The sequence below is a fragment of the Erinaceus europaeus genome, chromosome 6, assembly GCF_950295315.1.
Source record: "Erinaceus europaeus chromosome 6, mEriEur2.1, whole genome shotgun sequence".
In the NCBI taxonomy this organism is placed as follows: Eukaryota; Metazoa; Chordata; class Mammalia; order Eulipotyphla; family Erinaceidae; genus Erinaceus; species Erinaceus europaeus.
In genome coordinates this window covers 12827567-12852714 of record NC_080167.1, presented here as the reverse complement: position 1 = coordinate 12852714, position 25148 = coordinate 12827567, and the positions used below count along the sequence as shown (strand labels likewise).

Here is a 25148-nt window from a genome sequence, read left to right as displayed (position 1 = left end):
CAGATTTGATCCTGGATTTCCACCCCTAGTATTTTCTATCTGAAAGTCAGACGTAAGGGGTTTAGCAGGGAGAAGGAGTGGCATATAATGGAGTATGAATCGGGTCAAGTGCAAAGACAGCATAATAATTAGAAATACTCTAATTCTTAGCTTCTTGGCCACACTACGCATCAGGGCCATCCAAGCATGTCAGCGTTTGAATCTGTCCGGCAAGAGTAGATGATCACACAACTCTTAAAGTAAATCAAAATTAGATGAAGGTTATTTATTGGCGTGACTTTGTTCCTGTAGTGAGCTTCCTTTACACAGCAGTGGTGTAAACTGCATCAAGTTGAATGAAAAGTTTGTTAAATGCAACCATAAATAATTATAATAAATATACATCCAGTAACTTTACAGCACACATTTTTAGGGCCAAAGTTTGGATCTGTCTGGACCTCAATGTGCTCTCTGGGAGAAGCAGTCATGTTAGCAGCAGATACCTTACTCACAGTTGTCATCAAATCAAGTGACGGGCCAACAGAAGCTCTCCACACCCCTCTTGGGGAGGTAGCTGACAGAATTCCAAGTCCATTCAAAGTGGGAAGGGTTGGAGTGGACCAGGAATTTAAAAATCCAGAGAGGAGACACCATGTGTAAATAAATCCAAAGGCTTTCATTATGCAGAAACAAAATAAGAGGATCCTTACTGTCAGGACTACATCCAGGTGTGACCCAGCCCCCAGCCCGACAGGAGGCTGTGGCCCTGGGGAGAAGCAGCCTCCCATATTCCTTCCAAGCAGGGGACCTGCTTGCAGGCTCTCTTTCACCTAGAGACACGACTGCCCCTGCACCAAATGTAACTGATGCAGCTTGAATGAGTAATCCCAGATGTGTCTGCTCCTCAGACGGGGAAATCTTTTTTAATAATGGTCCTTAATGCATTTCCTAAGAGTAGGGGAGGAGAGAGAGGTGCTAATAGTTCTAACTCTAAAATCCACACATCTTTCCAAAAGGCCAGGGCCACAGTAGAGCAAGGAGGAACACTTCCTCTCACCAGAATTCACACTCCAAAGCCTTCTGAACAGCACTCACTCCGAACTTCCAATATTCACAATATTATACAATAAATACAGTGATACGATTCTGTGAGAACTGGCAAGGCCCAAAATGACAAGTGTCCAACAAGATGGCACATGCTGCTCTGGAACGAAGTACCATTGGACAAAGACCTATTTGGGGGCACAAATGCACTGGGGCATTGGGTGAGCCTGGAGCAGCTCATCCCTGGCACACACTTACTTGGGCAGCGAGGGGGAGACTGGGTGGGCCCTGGAGAAGGTCAGAAGGAGCCCCGTGGTGTCTCCATCTTGATTTGAAGACCTTAGTCACTGAAGTAGACCCCAAACTGAGCAGAGCACCTCAGATAATCAACTCCTTTAAAATGGGCATGTGACTCTTTCCTCCATTCCTCCCACCACAAACACTGCGGGAAGGAAGGGCCATGTCAAAGTACCAAAGTGGGGGAGGCTTAGAACATGGGCCCCTCACTCAAGCACTGTCTAACTCTGAATGGCCTCTCAACTAACTGGGGTGCACCCAGCAGTGAACTTGAGTCAAGAATGCACCCAAGGACCACTCAGTGGGAACCTGTCAGACTAAGGGTCCAGAAGAGATGCAGAGCAGAGAGGGTGGTCTGAGTGGGAGAGGGAGGGAAAGAACCACTGGGCTTTTCCTCTGAAAAACCCAGACCACAGACAATGTTCTAAAGCCAGAAGACTGACACATAAAGGTCCCTGTGTATCTGTCTCCCACAGTTGGTAACAGGACCAACCATTTCATGATGGAAGGAGGCCTGTGGGAGCTGCATTCAGGAATAACTCCAGCTCAAGGCAGGAGGGGCAGGCTGCCACAGCTAGTTTGTGGTGATGCTCTGTGGCCAAGCTTATCTCACCGCCTTCCTGCTGGGTGGCTGGTTCTGTGAGGTGGAACCAACTGGCACCTTGTGGCATCAGAATCCAGTGGTCATGAGGGACAATGTCCAGGAAGGTCAAATAAGACACAAACTGTCTGGGGACTAAACTATCCTACAAACAGACCACAAACAGCGAAAGAACCAACCCATCACGAAACATACAAATACAAAAGGGTAAGTTTTCCAGGAGGTCCTGGAATGTCGACAGAAGTTCGGAAAAGCATAATATCGCCAACTCCTCACGCAAGGCCCCGGAGGGATAGGCCTGCAACTGCGGGCTTCCTGAGCCAGCAGAGCAGTGCTTCGGTGACAGCCTGACTCTGGGGCTCCCTCCCCTCAGCCACTCAGTGGGTCTTCTCGGTAATGAATGGCACAACGGAGTTTTTCCAGCATGATTTCCAGAGAGGAGTACTGAGGAAGCTTGATCATGAACATGCAGGTCTCCACACGAATGTAGCGAGAGTCTGGGGAACCTATAGGGAAAAATCAGGCCAATGTGAGAGGGTTGGGTTAGGATGCCAGGGAAACCGTGGGCCTTTGGAGCAGCTGCAGACTAACTTAAGGTCTACAATGAGGGGGGAAGGCCCTAGAAATCTGGGTGTGGCAGAAGATTCTGGAGCAAAAGAATGACTCAACTTGTATTTTATGTAGGGATCTGGATGCAGGGTTTTGTTTGGCTGCCATAGTGTTTTATTTTAAGCTGAATTATGCAAAAAGCCTTTCATTCCTGAAGCACCAAGGTTCCAGGTACAATCCCCAGTACCACCAGAAGCAGAGCTAAGCAGAGCTCTGGGGAAAAAAAAAAGGGGGAGGGGGGGTAGAAAAATCTGGATTTTTAGTTTTTTTAAACCCTGGGAGCCAGGTCTGTCAAAATGGCGCCCCTGGATAATACGCTCGCTCTGCATACATGTATGCAGACAGGTTCAAGCCCAGTCCCTGCCACAGAAGAAGTCTTTGGTGCTGCAGTCCTTCCCTCTCTTCTGTCTGTCTGAGAGTTGATCTTTCAGATCTATCCCACTGGTGACAAAAAGATAAACACTGGAAGCTAGCCAAGGAGATAGCAGGTGTTTCTGCAAGACTCTTCGTGCCTGAAGATCGGAGGTCTCAGGTCTGATCCATGGCACCCGCAGAAACCAGAGGTGAGCAATGCTCTGGTTAATAAAGCACTGGGAGATCTGTGAACACTGGCCCTGAACTCTGGCCAGATTTGGGGAGCATATGGCCCACAGTGCTATACATTCAGGCCCCTCACTTACCTCTCCCTCCCTCATGCAGGGCCCAGCAGCCCCAACTTCAGACTGAGAAAAGGGCTATTTATCCTTGCTTGGGACATGTCCGGGGGAGGGCAGTACCTGCTGTGCCATCTGGGGGGGCAATCTTCATAGGGTATGGGGGCACGTGGGCTGTGTCAGGACCCCCATCTTTGCAGGGGCAGGTGAATGGGATGCGCTCCTGGTTGCAGGCAAACTTGATGAACTTGCAGAGCTCTTCCTGAGCAAACATCTCCAGGGCTCCCCAGAAGAACTCGATGTGCTGGTCTGTCTCCATCAGCCCCACCTGGTACATAGTGTGAGCCTGGGGAAGAAAGGCCTCTGGGGGTGAGCAGGTCCCAGCCTTGGTGAACATCCCCAGCCCTGACCCCAGGGTAGGCGCAGCAGGGAAATGATGGTCACAGGACACGGAGATCACGAAAGTGAGCACACAGGGAGCCATATCCCTCGGCTCTTGGTGTGTTTTACCTGTGACTCAACACCCCTGGGGGATCCTGTCACTGTTCCCACCTCTACTTGTGGCAAAAAACAAGTCTGGGATGGCAGGAACCCATCCTCTAGGGAGGCTGGCACCACTGGCTGTGGAGATCTTGGCAAGAATGGATCTTCACCTCAAGATGGTGGGCATCAATTGACAGCCACTTCCTGGCTGGGTAGCCATGGGCAAACGACAGTCTACTCAGCTGTGAGATGGGGAAAACACAGCTCCTGGCACATGTGCAGAGTGCCAGGACCTAGGAAGTCTGACAGGCCTGTCAACCCAGCCCTGTCCGGGGCACTGACCTTCAGGAACTCGAGGTTGATGTAAGGGAGGCCGCAGGTCCGCAGCTCCATCTCCAGTGGGCTGAGTGTGGTGAGTAGCTGCAGTGGGATGATGGCACCCAGGCCAGCCCGCACGGCCGTCACGCATTCCAGGTTCTGGAGCTCCCGTAGCCGCAGGTTCCGGATGGCTGCTGCATAGATGTCCTTGTTTTCCCACCTGCCAGAGAAGGCTCAAAGTTGCAAGGCTGCCCCTCAGTCTGGGCACCCCTGTCCAGACAGCTGTCCTGGCAGCTCAATACCTCCGGGTGTCCCTTACCTCAGAATTGGTATCTTCTTGACCAAATCCTGACCCTGAAGACATTCCACCATCTTTCTCGGTGCCCTACATCCTGCGTCACAGCCCTCCAGCTGGCGAAATCCACCTGTCACCTGACTGAGGCCCTCATGCTATTGCCCAAGTCCAGATGCTCTGTGGCCCCTTCCAGCCAAGCTGGTCAGTCCCTTCCCCACACACATGCAACTCACGCCACAGGGATGTGCCGGCCACGGCTGCACAGCTCCACCTCCTCGCCTGTCATGGTCAGGTACGTGAACCGGCAGCTGGGCTTGTTGGGGCCCTCGGGGCTCTCAGTGGCTAGGTGCTGGGAGGCGATCTCAGCACAAAGGGCCTCTAGCTCTGTCTCATCGTTCATCTAGAGGACAGAGGTAGATGGAGGTTAACTGCCTGCCCTCCCAGGGTGCCACAAGACAGACCTTTCCAGTTGGGCAAATGTCAAGTGCTGTTTGGGTGGGGGTTACCCTGGGCCATCATGAATGGCAAAGGTCTGTTTGGAAGCAGCAGCTCTCTTCTGGCTGTGGGCAGGACATCGTGTACTGCTGGGGCCAATTTGAGACTGGCCAGTGATGTAGTGTGAGTATTTGATTCTGGCCTGCCTAAGACCAACCTATACGGAAGCTCATCACTGAAAAATCTCGAGGAGCCACAGACATAGCTCACCAGTAGGGCTCCTGTATTGCTATGTGAGCAGCCCAGGCTGGAGTCCCAGCACCACATGGGAGATACTATGGCGATGGAATAAGATTTTGTGCTCTTCACGTCTCTCTCTCTCTCTCTTTTGGTATTTGCATGGAAGAACTAGCTAGAGTAGCGAAATCATGCATACTTAAGGTCCTGTCTCAGCCAAAAACACACAAACAGAAAAAGAAAAAAAAGAACTTGAGCTTCCAGCTGAGAGTGATGCCCATTCTGCCTGTGAATGATACAGAGGCTGTCTCCAGAGCAGCTGGCACCAGAGAGTTCAGGCCCAAAAAGCTGTGTTGTGCATAATGGCTACAGAGATGGCAAGGCCTGACCCAGAGAATGAGCCTACAGCAACTCTGTGGGGCTGAGTCTGTCCCCCGTCCTTAGCAGCACCTTCCCACACGGTGAAGCTACAGGTACTGCAGACACAAGTTCAGGGCGTGCCTCCCTGACAGTGTCCCATGCCCCCCAGTAGAATCCTGGTATCCCAGCACCCTCTGTAATACTTGTCCAGCCTCTTTAGATAGAATTCTTTTTTCAAAAAGTATTTAAATTACTATTCATATATTGGAGAGACAGAAAAATTGAGAGGGAAGGGAAAACAGGGAGAGAGGTGCCTGCAGCAATGCTTTACCACTGGTGAAGCTTCCCCTGCAGGCAGGGTCAGGGGCTTGAGCCTGGGTCCTGGGTCCTTGCACATGGTAACTATGTGCTTACCCAGGTGTGTTACACCCAGGCCCCTTTTAGGCAGAATGCTCGGCTCAGCAGCCTGCTAAGAATTTCATACAGAACCTTCCCCAGGCCCTTGCACTAGTCACAGCTGCAGGGACTTTTTTGAGCAGTGCCTGTAGACAATTTACTACAATTCACTGTCATTCCAGTTTCTGCGGAGAAGTCAACTATCCTCTAGTGTCCCAGCCTTGCTTCCCCTCTGTGCTGACTGCCACCAAGTGGTAGCTATGGGGGTAGTCACAGAGGGTCAGTTAGTGATGGTGGAGGCAATTATCAGCTGATACCTCCTTCCCTTGAAGTCCCTATGGAGAGTGGCTGGGACCAGGTCTCAGATACTCAGCTGCTGTGTCAGCAAGGCAGCTGGTCTCAGAGGAAGCCTCCTCACACTCTGCCAGAACAGCCTCTAACCTGGGAAGAGTGAGTGGTGTTAAAACACACAGGCTCTCTAGCTGGACCCACTTGTTTCTCTGGCAGCTCTGCTGCTAGCCAGCTCACCTGCCTAGGCACTACTGCCCTCCAGGCCTTGCTGAGAATTCAGCCTTTGGTTCAGGGCCCTGGAAACAGCAAGGACTCTGAACCCCTGGGCTATCAGAGTGGCTGCGCAGGCCCAGTCTGAGCACATCCTCTCTGAGGGCTGACCAAACTCTGCTATGCTCTCATCATCTGTGTGTCCCACTGCAAAGAGAGGGGCAGGAACACTGTCTCACAGCCCTTTGCTGGTCAATCTCAGCTGGTCCCTGAGGTCTAATCTCCCTGTGCTCTGAGGCCCTGAAATAACTGTAGAAGTGATATGCCAGGTCCATTTGTAGCAGTTCCCACCCCACCAGCTCTGTAAATCAACTTCTATCAGCCCTTTGCCCCTGTGTTCTCGGGAGGTTAGCAGGGCTGGTCAGGGGATCCCAGTGACTGCTATCTGCAGCGAGGGAAGCCAGAGGCTTTTGTCCCAAGAGATAAGTCTGGTTGTAGATGTGGCTTATGCCCTTACAGTCTTTGGGAGATTGTGATCAGTCTGCATCTGGGGATCTGGGGTTTCCTGGGGTGTAGAGGCTGGGCAGATAGCTGTCACAGAAGTGCACACTGAGCCCCAGAAGCACTGCTCCAGGCCCCACTGCCCTCACAGCAGGCATGCCTGTCACTTACACTCTCGAATTTCTTGACATAATTGTAGGTAAGTATGTCTGCTTCCTGCAGGTCTTGGTCAGGGTCCAGGGGCTCACCCACCAGCGTCTTCCAGAAGGAGGGCAGGAGGTCCAGTGGAAGAGGGACATCTGCACGGATTGCAATTCCCAGCAACTGTCCCAGGAAGTGTAGCAGCTGCTCCTCTCCATAGGTGATGGGGCTGGGAGTTAGGATGTACTTGCCCTGGAATGAGGTAGAGATGAGAAGACTGACGTGCACCTTTACTCCTCCTAAGCCGCCACACCCCATGGCCAGTGGGAAGGAACCACTGTCTCACAGCTTGCCTGCTCAGTGCTGCTAAAAGGCAGATGTGACGACAACATGCACCCATGACCCCAAGACACCCCTGGGGACTGAGCCTTGGGTTGTGTCTCAGCTGCCCAGCTCTTAGGCATCCTACCTTGTTCTTGTTGACAGCTGAGCTGGGGCACAGCAGCAGGAGGGACAGTGAGGAGCTCTGCAGCTCTTTACACACCTGCCACAGGAAGTGGCGGAAAGAGCCACCTGTGGGACAGATGGACATAAATCAGCTGGACCCAGTCAGCCAGTTCACCTACTTGCAAGTCCTGATCCCACCTGGAATGTAAGCTCACTGGCCCCCGGCTGCAGTTTCAGTGAGGACATGTCTGCATACTGCTCTGGAGACAGATCTAGTGCTGGCCAGGCACCTCTAGAGCCTGCTTCCAGCTGTCAAGTGGGATAGTTGACAGCACTGACCTCAGGCCTGTTTCATGAATTCAATAAGGTCAAATGCAGACCCTTACCCGGGGCACCTCTCACAGCTGAAAGCTGACACCGACTTGTGGCCCAATTTGGATACTGGCCCCACACTCCTGGGGTAAGAGTCACCTGTATGCTCAGTACTTAGTGTCTGGTAGTTAATAAAGAAAGGAACAAGTGGAACTGTGGATTCCAAACGTGCCTTGGATAGACCCTGCCAGCTGCCTGAGGGCATCTCACTGAGGTCAGCTCAGCAGAGGGGCACTGATCTGGGCCACTGGGTTGATGACCCAGACCAGCTGTAATGTCGGCACCAATTCTCCTCCCTCCCAGGGAGCTGTCACTGCGGGGGTGGGGGGCAGTCTAGCTTCAGGGGCGTTTACTATTGCTAAAGGAGGTCTTGGGCAGCTTAGGCTGAAAGTATGTGCAGTGACTATTACATTCTAAACCTAGCCCCCCCTGAATGGGAAGGACGGGGGGAAGAGCTCTACTCACTGGTGCCATGAACTTCCTCCCCAGTGAAGCGGATGTTGAAGGCATAGGTGGGGTCACCACCACTAGCCAGCTTGACACAGAGCTGAGAGGATGGCACTGAGGCCAACTGCCTGGCAGCTTGGCAGAAATAGGAGTTCTCGGATGCTCTGATCTCGCCTGGAAAGACAGAGGAAGGTGACAGAAACAGCAGGGGCTGCCTTCACCCTCCATGAGATGGACTCCTTGCTAGGCCTCTGTCTGCTTATCAGACCCCCCAGTGTGCTGCCCCTTGCCATCTCCCTGCTCATGGGACAGCTTTATCTTTCCTGTGCAGCCACCTGCCTTGTCCTCCAGGTGGGTGTGTACCACACCTCCTGGGAGGCTCTTTTCCCATTCTTCCACTAAAGACCTTCCTGATGTTTTTCTGGGTTCATATGCTGCACAGACTCCTGTCTGTCTCCCCAATGTCCATTCTCTCTGGTCCTGGAAGCCTGACTGTAGTAGGTCTATGACCAATCAGAATACAGTTACATTTCCTGCCCTCCAATGGGGCTGAGTGTGGCTAAGACTGATTCTCTTGAGGGTAAAAGCATAGACTCCAGGGTGTCATGAGCACCCGCTTCCCTCCTGGTCATGAAGTGACACTGTAGGTGAAAGCCATGCACTGGGAGGTTAGAACAGGATTACAGATACAGGCAGGGAAGTAAGGGACTGTCAAGCAACCCTTTGTGGGGCTATGTGTAAGCTTGATAGAGCTTAGGAAGAACTCCCCCCATCCCTGGATGGAGGTCTGGGAAAGTTCTAAGTCTCCCTTGCCTAGGTGAGCAAAAGGGAGAAACCACGTCTCTCGGACTTAGTTCTTTCCTTCCAGACTCTCAAGTCCACAGAAACCTCACTGCCTCTCTCCACTAACTGCAGGCCACATGGGTGCCTGCCTTAAGGTTCACTCAAAGTTCACATAGTCACCCAGAGTTCACACAACCACCTCACTTTTGATCACTAGTGAAAGCACACTCCATCAAACACCTCCCTGACAACAGCTGGTGAAGCACCAAACCTTATTTCCTTATAGCCTTTTGATATACTAAGCTTGTTTATCCTCTCTCTATCTCACCCTGCTCACTTAACCCCTATGCCTCTCTCAAATGCCTGTAGATAATTAACCTGCTTGCATCATGGAGAATAATCGTCTTGACCTTTATGTATCTCATCAATTCCTGTCATACCAGCCCCCTACCATAGGGACAAGCTGACCTTTAAGAAACCTGTAATTTATGACATATTTCAATAATGCCCTTTGTTTGGTTTTCTATTTAAACTCATGTCCACCTGCTAATAAGGGAGATTTGAGAACACATCATTTCTCCCCGCTGTCTCTGCTTCGTGTCGTCCCTTGAGCGAGCGAGAGAGAGCCGGTCGGATTCGCCTTCCTACTGGGTGTCACCCCACGTGAACGCCGACAATCCTTGACATTCTTCTAGAGGCTTCTTTATGTGGGGGAAATCAAGTTAGGTAACGCACTGCCATCTGCACTGTTAGATCTCGTATCTAATCTCACCTCCCACAATTTCCAGTGGATCCAACGTGATCTCAGGTGCAGCATGGTCAGCTGTCCTCTGCACAGTAGCATTCAGTACCCGATTCATCACAATCACCTTCGTGTCATAGAAGATGAGCCCTGGAGAGGATCATGTAGGCGACAGGCTGGGATTGCTTTCCCTTCCTTCATAGTCACCCTGCCTCATGGAGGCCCATGCTGTCCCCCTGGACTCTCTCCAGTATCTTCTGGGCTATCCCCCACCCAGGTCCCTGGGTGGTGATCACATAGCCAGGCCTGATGAGGAGGGGTTGGGGGCAGTGCAAACTGCCAGTATCTACCACAGTCTCAATATATAAACCTTGGGACTATTGTACTGAGAAGCTAAAGTTGCAGAAATACAAACCAAATACAAAATAAAGAGCAAGGAGGTTCACTGCAGTAAAAGTAAGAAATAAAAACAATCTAGAAATCTACCAGTAGGGAAGGGGCTGAACAGACTATGGGCAGGGAGGCTAGATGGTTCTGTGAGTAGATCCCTAGGAGAAGACAGAGCTGCAGAAACAGAACATGTGATATGACAGTCACTTTTGAGTTGGCAAAAAGAATATAAATCTGTATATTTATGTCTAATTGTGAACAGAAAAATCTGGAAGGACACTTCTCTTAATAATAGTCATCTCTGGAATATGAGAGAGAGGTCAGATAATGAGTTGGACCTTGCACTTTGTGTATTTGTAAATAATCTGTAAAGTTTTTCTAGTGCATCTGTGAAGTGTCTGCTCTGGTGGGACCATTTTCCAAAGGAGATGAGCACGCTAAATGGTCAGGCAGGGCTATTGCCTGCCCAGAGGCCAGGTGATGGCCTGGAGCCTCTGCCTGCAGGGTTCAGGCCCTGGCATATGAAAGGTCCCTGCTCTCTACTGCCCCCCTGTACACCCCATGCACTGACCTTTGGCCTCCTTCAGCAGGGCTGCGATGCTGTGGGTGTACATGAGTGTCTGGCGTAGCTCCACCAGTGGCAGGAAGAAGGTCTCCAGCGTGGTGTTGAGGGACTGCAGCAGGGCAAAGCGCAGGCGGAGGCTCTCGATGGGCACATCTGCTGGGCACAGGGGCTGTCAGGCTCAAATTCTCCATAGCAAACACACTCAAAAGGACCCTGCCACAGGGTAGACCAGTGTATGTCTGAGGTGGTGGTGGGTAGGTACAGAAACCAGTAGGCTCCACAGCAGATTTTTATCCCTAGGCCCCCCAAGATGCTATAAGCAGGTGCTGAATGTGCCTGAGCCTGTACCAAGCAGAAACAAAGGGCAAGGTCCTAGCAACCAGATGAGAGGCCCAGACTTAAAACGGCCCCAAGTCAGGATTTGCCAGGGCTGCACATGAGATGGTTTTTAACTTTTAATTTTGAATAACCACAGATTTCTAAGAAGTTACAGAAATAGTGTTGAGTCCTGTGACCTTTCACCCAGCTCCCCAGGGTGACAGTGTAAGTCACAAGGACAGTGACACTAGCACACTTTTCTGCTTCCCTAATACCTGCTTCCTCTCCAACCATGATAGACTGACTCCGGGACAATTCCTTGCCCATGGTAACCACTACTGTAACTGTCAAAGGCTAGGTGGGGATGGGGAGAGCAGATGAGGGCTGTGGCACACATGTGCACAGGCACTGAATCCTGCCCTCGGGTCAAGTGCCAATGGGGCATCATGGGCTCACTTTCTAGGGGCTGGATTTAAGTAGGAAGCCTATCTTTTCTAGCATGTTTACTTCCCTGACCAGCATGCTCTCTTCTGACACTAGCCGGACACCCATGTTGGCCTCTGGGGAGGCCTAGGAGTGACAGTCATCTATCACCTTCCAACTACCTATCTGAAGCTGCTGCTGGGCTCTGTGGTGGTGGGCACACAGAGACTTCCCAGACTTCACTCTGGCCCTAATACATCTCTTGTCTTTCCTTCATGTCCACCCCCTGGTTCATTTTAGGTGCATCTAAGATTTATTCAGTGGGTTAATGGCACTAGTCTTAAATGGCATTAGTCCTCTGATACCCAGTGCTCATGCAGGGACAGTGCAGGTTCTGAGAAGCACAGCCCCAGGGTCACATACTTAAGAGACAAGCCATTCTGGGGTCAGCAGCATCAGCGGGGTCCAGGTACACCTCGTGGGGATGGAGCCTCGCAGGTGTGATGGCAAGGTGGCGGCACAGCCGGTTGATGTACTGCACCAGTGCCACATCCATCTCCACGGTCCACTTCCTGGAGGCCTTGTGTGCATGTCGGACGTCAATGCAGGCACATCTGTGGAGAGCAGAGACAAGAGGGCCTGTACTGATGTGGGGATGGCAGAGTTCTCCAGAGTTACCTTCCAGCAATTAGAGGGAATTTATGAGACAGACTGCCCTCCCTCCCAGGTGGGCTTCTGGTTCTCACAAAGGCACAAACCCCAGAGGGCTGCTGGGGGGAAGGAAAGCTCCTTTCTGAAGCAGCCAGCTGAGCAGAAAGTCTTTCTGAAGTCTGGAAACACCCACGGTGTCTCCCTCTTATCTGGGGGCAGCAAGGTGCTGTGGTTATAGATGGGGCTCTGAGGATGAAATCTAGGGTACCTTTAGTGACACTCCCAAAAAAACATGCCTGCTTTGAGCCCATTTTTTATTTTTATTTTTTAATATTTATTTATTTTCCCTTTTGTTGCCCTTGTTGTTTAACATTGTTGTGGTTATTGATGTCATTGTTGTTGGATAGGACAGAGAGAAATGGAGAGGGGAGGGGAAGACAGAGAGAGGGAGAGAAAGACAGACACCTGCAGACCTGCTTCACCGCTTGTGAAGCGACTCCCCTGCAGGTGGGGAGCTGGGGGCTCGAACTGGGATCCTTACGCCGGTCCTTGCACTTTGCGCCACATGCGCTTAACCCTCTGTGCCACCGCCTGACTCCCTGAGCCCATTTATTTACCTAAAATGGAGCTACACTCACTGAGAAGATGAGTGTAAAGCATGTAGCACCATGTCTAGTACATTTCAAGCAATGGAAGAAGAAAGAATCAAAACATCTGTGCCTTTACCAAAGAGAGAGGATGGAGGACACAGAAATGCTGGCAGCTTGGTCAAATTCAGCTCCTGGTGTCAGTGAAGCCTTCCTGTCACCCAGAAATCTCAGCCCAGGGCTCCCCTGCGGGGCTGTCTGAACATAGGTCATAGGTGATGACATCAATATAGGGCTACTTCTCTACCTCAGAGCCAAACACAACCCGAATGCTCATCTCAAGGAGAGGGTTGAATAAACCACACTGCATCCTAGTATCGGGCTGCTGGGTTAACTATTACAGTTATCTGGGAAATGATACTGAATAATGTGGAGAATAAAGAAGGGGGGGAAGGGAGAAAAAAAAAAGACAGCCCAAGTGAGAAAATATCACAACAAATTTCACATTTAACACAAAATATAATGGTGACGAAGAAGAAGAAGAAAAAGGAGGAGGAAGAGGAAGAGGGGGAGGAGAAGGAGAAGAATTGGAGTAGGGCACCAAAGTAAAAACCTTGGGTTGAAGGTGAAGGTGGATGTCCAGCTTCATGGGATGGGACACAGTCTTTTGGTGGTGGGAATGGTGTTTATGTACATTCCTATTAATTTGTAGTCATATAAATCACCATTTAAGTAATATGAGAGGAGAAAAACTGATTGACTGTCTCAAACTTTTTAAAGCACAGACTGAGTTTTTTTTTTTATTATTAGACTGAGTCTTTTTAATACATAGGCTGAGTCTTTGATATGTTGTCTCTCTTAAAAGCTTAGTACAGGGAGAACGGAAACAACCAGTGGCATAGCTATATACAAAGAATGTCAAAGGACATAAATTATGGTGATATTGGGTATGATACAGCAAATCCTAACAAAGGGATTTTTCAAAGTTAACCCAATTGCCAAATAATGTGATTATAGCAATAACTATCGTCTTCTTAAACCCTAAGACAGCAGGAACTGCTCACTTCCTCTTTAGAGCCTATATTTCCCCCAGTCCTGGAACCTCTAGGGTGGGGCTCACTTTCCTGCATGCTTCTCTCAAGTCATACCAAATGACATCACATCTGCTGATCCCAACCTAATCAACGCAACAAGTACCATCTCAGCATGCTTCACTTCAGACTGTGTCCAGAAACATCAGACATGGAATGTCAACCCTTCACCCTCATTACTCGGGTGAGACCTTTCCTTTCATGGTATTCTCTAATTCCATTCCAGGTGGTTCACTTCCTACCAAAGTCCCAAAACCTAGATATAGACCAGGTTCTGTAAGATAGAGCATATATTCACATGTATCCATAAATTAGGGCAAAATATATACCTGAAAGCAAAAGTACACAATAGTCTGCAGTGAGTCAGTATCAAGTTCATAATTAAATAGTGTCTACTTAGACTTAGATACCCTCCTCACCTACTTCCTATTACAGTTCCCTCACTCACTCCAAAAATAACCTTATCAAAGCAAGGACTGCAAAAGCTGAATAAGGGCAAGAGACAGGCATACTTTGACGATGACTCTTTAGTCACTATCAGGCCACCCCATCAGCTGGGGCCCTATTCGGGGAGTCCTGAGATTCCCAAACAGACATGATGGGCCTAGACCTCGAATAAATCCCTCTCTCCATTGTTACTGGTCATTTCTATCAGGAATAACAGAACAGACCCCTCTGTGGGCCCCCATAGGACCTTGCCCTCAACTTGGATCAACAATGGTAGAGAATGTTCCATCCTCTGAAGGGAGGATGGACAACATATTCTATGCTACATCTAAGAAGATGGGTCGATATTGGGGCAGCCTGGAATGTTCCTACTCATGACCACAGAATGTGAGTTCAGATCTAGAGGGATGCAGAGGTCATACAGGCTCTTAAACTGATTATGGGCCCCAGATGACATCAAATCGATGGGGTTTACAGTCAACATTTATACCCCCTTCCCATATTTGGGAGCTACTCTCTTCCCTGATGCAGCTTTCTGGTCCTTTCTGCAGCCATGACATCATCTCCCCAGACAATAACTTGGATCCACTGGCATATCAGATTTCAGGCTCAGGCGAAGAAAAAAAAAGGAGAAAAAACAAAACAAAAAATAAACTAGTATAGCCACAAGACCTTTGGAATATAACTAAAATATGCCTAGTAGCTATCTACAAAATAGATTGCCCCCCAACTCTTCATCTGCACTATTTCAGCCCTTAGGTCCATGATTGGTCAACAATTTGTTTGGCTTTTTATGTTAACTCTCTTTTCAGCCACCAGGTTCCAGATGCTAGCAGGATGCACCAGACTTCCCTGGACAGACAACCCCACCAATGTATCCTGGAGCTCCGCTTCCCCAGAGCCCTTCCACACTAGGGAAAGAGAGAGGTAGGCTGGGAATATGTATCGACCTGTCAATGCCCATGTTCAGCAGGGAAGCAATTATAGAAGCCAGACCCTCAACCTTCTGCATCCCACAATGACCTTGAGTTCACACTCCCAGAGGGTTAAAGAATAAGAAAGCAATCAGGGGAGGGGTTGGGATATAGAGTTCTGGTGGTGGGAATTGTGCAAAGTTGTACCCCTCTTATCCTATGGTTTAGTCAATGTTTCCTTTTTATAAATAAAAATTTTTTTTAAAAAAAAGGAGGAGAAGAAGAAGAAGAAGACCACCACCACCACCACCACCACCAAGGTAAGTCTCATCTGATCCCATCTCTACAGCACTTAAAAAAAAAAAAAGAAAGAAAGAAAGAAAAGAAAAACCTGACCACAGGAAAATGTTAGGTGAACTCTACTCTACTCTCTCTGTGCCTGCATCTACTGCATGGGGACTTGGACTAAATGAGCATGTACTTAACTCACAAACCTTTAGCTATTAAATAAAAAAAAAATCACACAGGGGGAGTCGGGTGGTAGCACAGTCTGTTAAGCACATGTGGCGCAAAGCGCAAGGACCAGTCAGTGTAAGGATCCTGTCTCGAGCCCCCGGCTCCCCACCTGCAGGGGAGTTGGTTCATAGGCGGTGAAGCAGGTCTGCAGGTGTCTGTCTTTCTCTCCCACTCTCTGGCTTCCCATCTTCTCTCCATTTCTCTCTATCCTATCCAACAACAACAACATCAGTAACTACAACAATAAAACAACAAGGACAACAAAAAAGAATAAATAAATATTTTTTTAAAAAATCACACAGGGAGGATTGGCAAGTCTTTAGTGCTATGAGTGGGCTACATGTCACGTGGGGCAGAGCTTGCAGGAGGTTGTATATAGTACGGAGGCTATCACTAATGTCTCACTTATAGCTATCACTAATGTCTCACTTTGGAATTTGGCTAAAGTCTAATATGTTTCCTTCCCACTTAGAGTACAGTTTCTAATAATGAAGGAGGAGGATGGGGAGGGGGGAGGGAAGGGAGAGGAGTAGAAGGAGAAGGGTGAGAAGAGGAGCAGGAGGAATGGAAGACACAGCATAACACTTGGGCTAGGTATGACATATTGCACCAAAGGAAAGGGCTCTGGAGGGGAAGAGAAATGGTGGACAGGACTATGGGGTCCTAGTACATGATGGTGGAAGAAGACCCAAGATGGGGGTGACATTATTTGGCAGAGATCTCTCTGAGGATGAGAAATTGTACCCACGTGCTACCAAACCATTAATCTCAATTAAAAAAAAATTCAGTTTCTAGTCCAAAAGAAGTGATTTGATATGTCAACCCCACCCATCATCTCACTCACTAAAACAAGTTCAAAGGCTTATCCCTGCCACCAAGACACAAGGTCCATCCAGGCATCGCCTAAGTTCAGTAGCCAATGAGTAAATAACTGCTCAACTCTAAAAACAAAAAAAAATTATTTCTTAGAATTATATTTATTTATTTGTTTATTATTGGATGAACACAGAAAGAAATTGAGAGGGGAAGAGGAGGTAGAGAGGGAAAGAGACAAAGAGACACCTGCAGCCCTGCTTTACCACTCGTGAAGCTTTCCACCTGCAGGTGGGGACCAGCTTGAACCTAGGACCTTGAGCACTGTAATGTGTGTGTTTAACCAGGTGTGCCACCGTCTACCCCCACCCAGTTTCATTCTACACACACACACACACACACACACACACACACACACGTATGTATTTTAAACCAGAGCACCATTTAGCTCTGACTGATTGTTGGTGGTGCCCGGGATTGAACCTGAGTGGGCCATGCAAGTTTTTTGTGCTGGCACTGCTTCCAATTCTGAAAACCATTTTCAAAAGCAGGCTTTTGGCAGTCATTTCTTCCCATTCTTGCATAGCTTGCTGTGGGTGCAGGTGTGCAGACTGTGTGACAGAAAGAGCAAGGGCACAGATCATTCTGGTTTGCAAATATCTTCCCTGTTTAGGGTTCATGTGAATCTGGAAAGGGAAAACTCGGCATATTTCACTTGGGAAACTCTGTGAGCAAAGAGCCTGCTGTGCTCCTGCCTGGGAAGGAGACTCAGAGGATAAAAGGTCACTGGAGCATTAAACCATCCCTGCTGGGCACCAACATAGAGATGAGGAAAGGAGACTCAGAGGATAAAAGGTCACTGGAACATTAAACCATCCCTGCTGGGCACCAACATATGTCCCCTTCCTCCTCAAAATTCTAATATTGAAGTCCTTGCTTGTAATGCACAGTAGTTAGAGACAGGGTATAGAGAGGTAAGTGAAGATAAATGAGGCCTCTGGGAGGGGGGCCTGAGCCCCTGGGGACTGGTGTTCTCCATGTGAAGACGGTGAGGCAGAAGGAGCATGCTCACAGAGCAGGTCCTGTGAAACCACAAGGCAGGGTGGGAGTCTTGGGAAAAACCACCCTTGCTACCACTTGACCTTGGTTTTCCTCCAGAACTGGGGAAAAAATGAGTTTCTGTTTAAGAACTCTGTTTAAGCTACCTAGTCCTTGATATTGTGTCCAACATTTTCCTGCGGGTAGCCCTCAATCAACGGTTTTAATAGAAAAGGGGGATGTTTTCAAATGGGTTTGAAAATCACTAACAATTAGGAAGAGTTAGATGATGATGCAGTAAACATTAAAAATGACAAGAGAGATCAAATGATTTCTCAGGAAGTATTTTCTTGGGGACGCATATGATGGCTGTGAACAGTTTGTACACATGGGTTGGGGGACAACCTCTTACCTCTCAAAATGAAGATCATAGCCACAGGATAAAATCGCCCTCCAGACACTACGGATGTCTTGCTTGGCTCGGTCAACAACAAACTTGTGAAATCCTTCCAAGGTTAGATATTTCTCCTCTGGGACTGACAAAAAAGTGTTCAGTGTAAGGAGTTTGGTAAGAATGGCACACAGTGGGGTCTCACAACACAATCATGCACTCTCTCCTTCAGGAGCTAATTCACCCAACTCCCCTCCTCCTCCTACTACTCCAGAGGCTGCTAACGGTCCTTCTCTACCCACAACCCTCCTTTCTAATGCTCATAGGAGCATTCTCAGCTGACTAAAGATTTTCCATAGCAACAAAAAAAATCATTCTCTAACTTAGCTTGTGCCTTTAGGAAACAGACTTTTAATGTCCCAACAAGTACTATTTATTTATTTGTTTGTTTGCTTTCTTCCAACAAATGCCTTTTAGAATAATATATCTGTGGTCTGGAAGGTGGCGCAGTGTATAAAGCATTAGAGTCTCAAGCATGAGGTCCTGAGTTCAATCCCTGGCAGCACATGTACCACAGTGATGTCTGGTTCTTTCTCTCTCTCCTCCTATCTTTCTCATTAATTAATAAATAAATAAATATTTTTTTAAAAGAATAATATTTCTACTCCTTTTTTTTTTTTTTTTTTTTTTTTACCAGAGCACTGCTCAGTTCTGGCTTATGGTGGTGCAGGGGATTGAACCTGGGACTTTGGAGCCTCAGGCATGAGAGTCTGTTTGCATAACCATTATGCTGTCTACCCCTGCCCTAGAATAATATTTCTAAAGCAAATGTTTTGTTCAAAATCACTTGTTCTTTATCTTGAGTTTGTGATACTCTGACCTAAGTTCAAGGTCATCAAAGGTGGCCTTGTGAGGTAGTGATAAGCACAGGTCAGGTATGTTTTCCTAGTGTCTCTGGCAATGCTGTCCTGCCTAAACCAGAACCCAAGAGAGAATAACCTTAGGCAAAAGCATTGGGTCCCAGACTCAAGTGCCCCATCTTTGGGCAGAAGCAGCCCAGAGCTCACAAGCTTGTTCATTCACCTTCTTGCTTTTTGGTGGGTGATTTTTCTGGGTCCTTTTCATCTGGTTTGCTCTTCTCTGGTGACTTGGGCTTCACAATCGGCTTCTTCTCACTTAAGGCAGTCCTGCTGTAGAGCAGAGTATTATTGATAGAATCATAACTTCTTGTGTCTATACCTCTTTCAAATCTCAAATGCCCAACATGTCATACACCTCCAACTAAGACTTAGGGTTCAGACTGGACTGGGTTTCAAGATCAGCTTTGTTCTAACTGAAATTTACATAGCAAATTATGGGAACTGATATTTTAAAACATGAAAAAAACTGGAGGCTGGGCAGTGGCACACCTGGTTAAGTGCACATAGTATGAAGTGCAAGGACCCATGCAAGGATCTGGGTTTGAGTCCTTGGCTCCCCATCTGCCTGCAGGCGGGAAGCTTCACAAGTGGTGAAGCAGGTCTACAGGTGTCTGTCTCTCTCCCTATCTATCTTCCCCTCTCCTCTCAATTTCTCTCTGTCCTATCCAATAAAAAAAAATTTTTTAATGGAAAAAATGGCCACCAGGAGCTATGGATTTGAAGTACTGGCACTGAGTCCTGAGGCAAAATAAATAAAAATAAAATATGAAAAACTTAGGGCAGGGAGAGATGGCTCAGCCTGTTAGGCACCAACTTGCATAACTGAGGCCCCAAAGGCCAAAGGTTCAATCCCTGGCATTACCTTATGCAGTGTACTGATTCTCATTCTCTCTCTCCGTCTCTCTCTCTCTTTCTCTCTCTCTCTCTGTGTGTGTGCCTGTCTGTCTGTCTGTCTGACTCCCTCTCTCAATAAACTTAAAAAAATAAATGTGAAAAATCTTGATGAGTGGTCCAGGAGATAGGGCTTTGGACTCTCAAGCATGAGGTCCCCGAGTTCAATATCCAGCAGCACATGTGCCATGGTGATATGTGGTTCTTTCTTTCTCCTCCTATTTTTCTTATAAATAAAATTAAAAAAAAACCCTTGATAATATACATTTCAAACATGCTTTGTGCATACTTTTGAGTTATGCTGCTCCAGCACAGTGCCACTAGTCAGGTATCATTAATACATTAAGTGAAATTATTTAATTATTAAATTTAAATGAATTAAAATAAATGAAGTGAAACAACAGCTTGAGCTCCTTATTCACACTAGCCATGTTGTACGTGCTTAGTAGCCATGCGGCACAGATAAAGAGCACATAGTCTCAACATCACAAAAATTCTAGTGTATGAAGCTCATCTAAAAGCAAATTTATATGTAATTAATAAAAAGACATGGCACCTTAGTTTAAGTAAGTTCCTCTAGAGACTCTTGCTAGGTAACACTTGGCTATCAGTTTCAACTGTGAGTAATTAGGAGTCATAAACCTAAATCTAAATAAATTCTATTAAAGGTAAGTTCATGTCCATACATAGGCTGCTCTAAGGTTTCACACGGATAGGGAAGTTCTTTTGTGCTGATATCACATCTCATAGCAAGGTGCAGGCACAATAGCATTGTTTGTGGGTTAAAAAAAGTAAAAAGCCTGAATTTGGTACATTTTAGATGTTTTATTAATACAGACTGGTCAGCTTTCCAGTGTTCATGGTTCAACTTTTCTATACATAAAGATGAGTGAAGGATCTTTCAGTTGGGGAGGCCAGGAGTGAGAGGGCATCTGCAGCAGAGCAGAGTCAGGCCTGGCGGCCACCACACCCACACTATGAGGACACCCACCTGACACTGTTGAACACAGCTTTGTCCTTGGTGGGCGGCTTGGTGATGGGCCGCTTGGTGCTCACCACCTTCACTGGGTGCTGCTCTTTCCCGGCTTTGCTGTACTTGCTTTTGTCAAATTTGGGTTTGGGCACCCCATATTTCCTCAGGATCTGTGGGGTGCAAACAGGAGGAGCAGGTTGCCAGACTCAGCTCTGGACACTCAGGCCAGTCTAATTAGTGGGGTGGCAGTTTGCATGGTGGGAAGGGGGTGGGTGTAGTGAGGAGGACGTCTACCTGTGTGAGCTGATCTTCCAGCACCTTTTTTGGAGGCCGAACATTGGTGAAGAAGAGGTGGAGGAGGTTGCCTGGTGTCTGAGAGTTGATCTGCTCTTTGCTAAGATAAATATCAGAGACTTTGATGGGCTTTGCTGGTGTCAGGCTCAACATCTGCTCTGAATGGACACAACTCTTAAATATCTCCGTCAGCACTTCTCTGGCCCCAGGCACCAGCTTCTCACCTGCCACAGAATAGAATGAGAACAATATAATTCCACTCTAAGCATGTCCTGGCAGAAACTCTGTAGCATTGTACTTATGTGTCAGAAACAATGTTTCAGAAAAGATAGCATAGTGGTTACACAAGAAGAGTTTTCATACCCGAGGCTCCTAAATCCCAAATTCAGTCCCCTCAATCCCCTATAGCACTATAAACCAGAGATTACTAGTGTTCTAGTTAAAAAAAAAAAAAAAAGGAAGGAAGGAAGGCTGTAAAAAAGTGTGGCTGTAGAGCAGCCGGTTAAGTGCATGTGGCACGAAGCGCAAGGACCCGTGAAAGGATCCCGGTTCGAGCCTCCGACTCCCCACCTTCAGGGGTATTGTTTCACAGGTGGTGAAGTAGGTCTGCAGGTGTCTGTCTTTCTCTCCCCCCTCTGTCTTCCCCTCCTCTCTCCATTTCTCTGTCTTTTTCAACAAAGGCGACATCAATAACCACATCAATAACTACAACAACAATAAAAAATAAGGTCGGGAGTCGGCCGGTAGCTCAGCGTGTTAAGAGCAGGTGGTGCAAAGCACAAGGACCAGCGTTAAGGATCCCAGTTCGAGCCCCCAGCTCCCCACTTGCAGGGGAGTCGCTTCACAGGTGGTGAAGCAGGTCTGCAGGTATCTTTCTTCCCCCCACCCCCGTCTTCCCTTCCTCTCTCCATTTTTCTCTGTCCTATCCAACAACGACAACATCAGTAACAACAATAATAACTACAACAACAATAATAAAAGGGAAAATAAATAAAAATTTAAAAAGCAAGGGCAACAAAAAGGGAAAATTAAATAAATAAATATAAAATAATAATGATAATGATTTTTCTAGTTGTGGTTCTGTAGAGTTAGTTCCTAGGGCTAAGCTGTCTCTTGCATATCTGCCCTGTGCACACCAGGCACCTTTGAGGCCCTTACGTTCTGGCTGCCACAGTGGGCCTGGTGGCTTAGACTTTCTAGGGTGGGAGAGGAAGGCGAAGGGAATGATGAATTATCCAGTCAGGGCCCTCCACCCTGAGAAACAGAGAGGCCCCTTCCTGAAAGTAAGATCACCTGCTAGAGTTCATATTAGGGGAAGAAATTGGTGTTTTTCTCATGCTTCTGGACAGTTCTGTTGTATCTGAGAAAACTTTTTCTACTTACTCATTGTGTGCCAGTTTTGAAACATGCTCTTTAGTATTGTGATAACTTGCTTAGTAGCATGTACTTTGCACTAAAAATATTGCATTGTGGGAAAAGTCATGACTCATTTTTGCATAGAAAAAAATACATGATGGCTTTTCTTTTTTAAATATTTATTTATTTCCTTTTTGTTGCCCTTGTTTTTATTGTTGTAGTTATTATTATTGTTATTGATGTCGTCATTGTTGGACAGAACAGAGAAATGGAGAGAGGAGGGGAAGACAGAGAGGGGAGAGAAAGATAGACACCTGCAGACCTGCTTCACCGCCTGTGAAGTGACTCCCCTGCAGGTGGGGAGCCAGGGGCTCAAACCGGGATCCTCATGCCGGTCTTTGAGCTTTGTGCCACGTGCGCTTAACCCACTGTGCTACAGCCCAACTCCCATGACGGCTTTTCTGACAAGCCAGTAGTTGCTAGCTCTCTGTCATTGCCCCTTTGAGACTATCCTCAAGCCCAATTTGAGACTATCCTAAAGCCCAATTGTGAACAGTGAATAGTGAGTAGTCCCAACAGCTTAGTGGCTCAGACCTTGCTCCTTGAAGAGTCTGGGGTGAGTGCAGAGTTCTGCAATGGAGGGGCAGGGAATGAGGGGTGTCATCTCCATGCAACCAGAGGAGAGGATGAGTGCCAAAGGGCAACCTAGCACAGGAGTGGCTCACATTCCATGAAACAATGCTGTCACAGGTCTACCTCTGTATAGTAAAGGAGACTGAGTGTGTCATAGGCTTGTACCCAACATGGAGACCAGACCTTGGTGATCAACTGATCACTGCCACAGAAGGCCTATTCCCCATGTTCACACAATATTTTTCCTTCTTTCTTTCTTTCTTTCTTTCTTTCTTTCTTTCTTTCTTTCTTTCTTTCTTTCTTTCCTTCCTTCCTTCCTTTCCTTCCTTCCTTCCACACTTCCTTCCTTCCTCCACTTTCCACACTTCCCATTATTATTTTTTTAAACCAGAGCATTGTTCAATTTGGCTTATGGTGGTGATATTCTGGTATTCCCCCTCCCCCCCCAACACACACACCTTCCAGAGCACTGATGAGCTTTGGCTTATGGTGGTGCTGGGGTTGAATTTGAGACCTCAGAATCTCAGGCATGAAATCCTTTGTGCAAAACCATTATACCCTCAAAACAGTTGTTTGTCTGGGAGCCTCAGGCATGAAAGTCTATTTGCTAACCATTATGTTATCTCCTCCACCCAACAGCATCAGCTGTCTTTAAGCATATGTCCCAATGACTACTAGCAATGTACTTGGTACATTCTATTGATAATTCCACAGGACAGATCAAAGTAATTACACCTGAATTTGAACGAGAGGAAGCCTGGCTAGATAAAAGAGACACATGACTGGAGTGAGAGCCACAGTTAAGCCTGAAGCAGGCTGTGGCACAGCTGTCCTGTATTCTGTTCATTGGCCGGACACAGCAGGTCTGTGGCAGAGCTGCTTTGATGGTGTTCAGAGCCCTGCTGACTGGGAGAGGTTAGGAAAAGTCAGTTCACACCATATGAACATGCACACAAAGCATCATCCATTAGGTGAACAATGAGCCTCTGGTCCCATTGTGTCCTCTCACCACCCCTGAATAATTTATTTAATCGCATCCCTAGTAGTGTCTCCAGAGTTCTCCAATAATAATAGGATGCCAAGTGGAGGGGAAATGGGATGGGGAGGGAAAGATTATCATTCATTTCGTAAGGAGAAAACTCCTAAAATATACAGTTTCTTCATTTTTTTTTTTTTTTTTTACCAGAGTACTAATCAACTCTGGCTTTTTGGTGATGCAGGGACTAAACCTAAGACTTTAGAGCCTCAGGCATGACAGCCTCTTTGTATAACCATTATGCTATCTACCCTCGCCCATTTCCTCATTTTTTTTAATTGGGAGAATTACTGGTTTATAGTAGCTACAGTTGTTGGCACATGTGTAAAATTTCTCAGTTTTTCTGGAAAACACTCTCACCCCCAGCCTAGGTCCTCCTCTACCACAGCATACCAGGACCTGAAAGTCCCCCACCCCAAACCCTAGAGTTCTTTACTTGGCTACAGTACACCAAATCCAGTCCAAGTTCTACTCCAAGTTTCTCCTTTTTGTTCTTATTTCTCAATTTCTGTCCATGAGTGAGATTCATCCTTCTCTTTCTGGCTTATCTCACTTAACATGATTCCTTCATGCTCCATTCAAGATGAGGTGAGGGTGAATTCATCATTCTTAATAACTGAGTAATATATATATATATATATCACAACTTTTTTAGTAACTCATGTTGTTGGAATTTCCTAATTTAAAAAAATTACCTACCTTTAATTGACTTATCATTGAAATAATCTTCTAATCCTGGACTCCCCTGAGTATCAAACAAACTCTGATTAACTACAGACACAGTGAGGATCTCTTCTGTGGACATTTCCATCAGTTCATCTTCTCCATCTAAACTTGATAACCCAATTAAGTCATTATTGTTAAATAAACTTGCTCGAATTTTCTCAATTTTGGCTCGGGATCTTATCTGTGGAAACAAAGGAAAGGGTACCATTTAAAATGAAATTGATGAATCCTTCAATATTAGTGACCTTTTCTTTTCTTTTTGCCTCCAGGGTTATTGCTGGGGCTCAGTGCCAGCACTATGAATCCACTGCTCCTGGAGGCTATTTTTTCCCATTTTGTTGCCCTTGTTGTAGTTGTTATTGTTGTTGGATAGGACAGAGAGAAATGGAGAGAGGAGGGGAAGACAGATTGGGAGAGAAAGATAGACACCTGCAGACCTGCTTCACACTTGCGAAGTGACCATCTCGCAGGTGGGAAGCCTGCAGATCAAACTGGGATCCTTACGCTGGTCCTTGCACTTGACGCCATGTGTGC

At 47.3% G+C, this 25148-nt stretch overlaps 1 protein-coding gene across 5 annotated transcripts in view; it reads right to left on the bottom strand.

Moving 5' to 3' along the window:
* Positions 1-240: 240 nt before the first annotated feature.
* HECTD4 (HECT domain E3 ubiquitin protein ligase 4) overlaps positions 241-25148 on the bottom strand; it is a 224176-nt gene continuing 199268 nt past the window's right edge. For 4 of the 5 annotated variants that reach the window (XM_060193062.1, XM_060193065.1, XM_060193064.1 and 1 more), the window contains exons 62-76: positions 24588-24795; positions 20864-21087; positions 20588-20739; positions 18869-18975; positions 17807-17930; positions 11761-11951; positions 10603-10749; positions 9672-9791; positions 8135-8290; positions 7320-7423; positions 6881-7102; positions 4513-4679; positions 4009-4204; positions 3307-3529; positions 241-2427 (exon numbers count right to left, since the gene is read on the bottom strand). In XM_060193062.1, coding sequence (XP_060049045.1) covers positions 2291-2427; positions 3307-3529; positions 4009-4204; positions 4513-4679; positions 6881-7102; positions 7320-7423; positions 8135-8290; positions 9672-9791; positions 10603-10749; positions 11761-11951; positions 17807-17930; positions 18869-18975; positions 20588-20739; positions 20864-21087; positions 24588-24795 — 2478 coding nt within the window. In that variant the 3' untranslated portion in view covers positions 241-2290. The remainder of the gene's footprint in view (positions 2428-3306; positions 3530-4008; positions 4205-4512; positions 4680-6880; positions 7103-7319; positions 7424-8134; positions 8291-9671; positions 9792-10602; positions 10750-11760; positions 11952-17806; positions 17931-18868; positions 18976-20587; positions 20740-20863; positions 21088-24587; positions 24796-25148) is intronic. The other variant, XM_060193063.1, reaches the window with a different exon arrangement.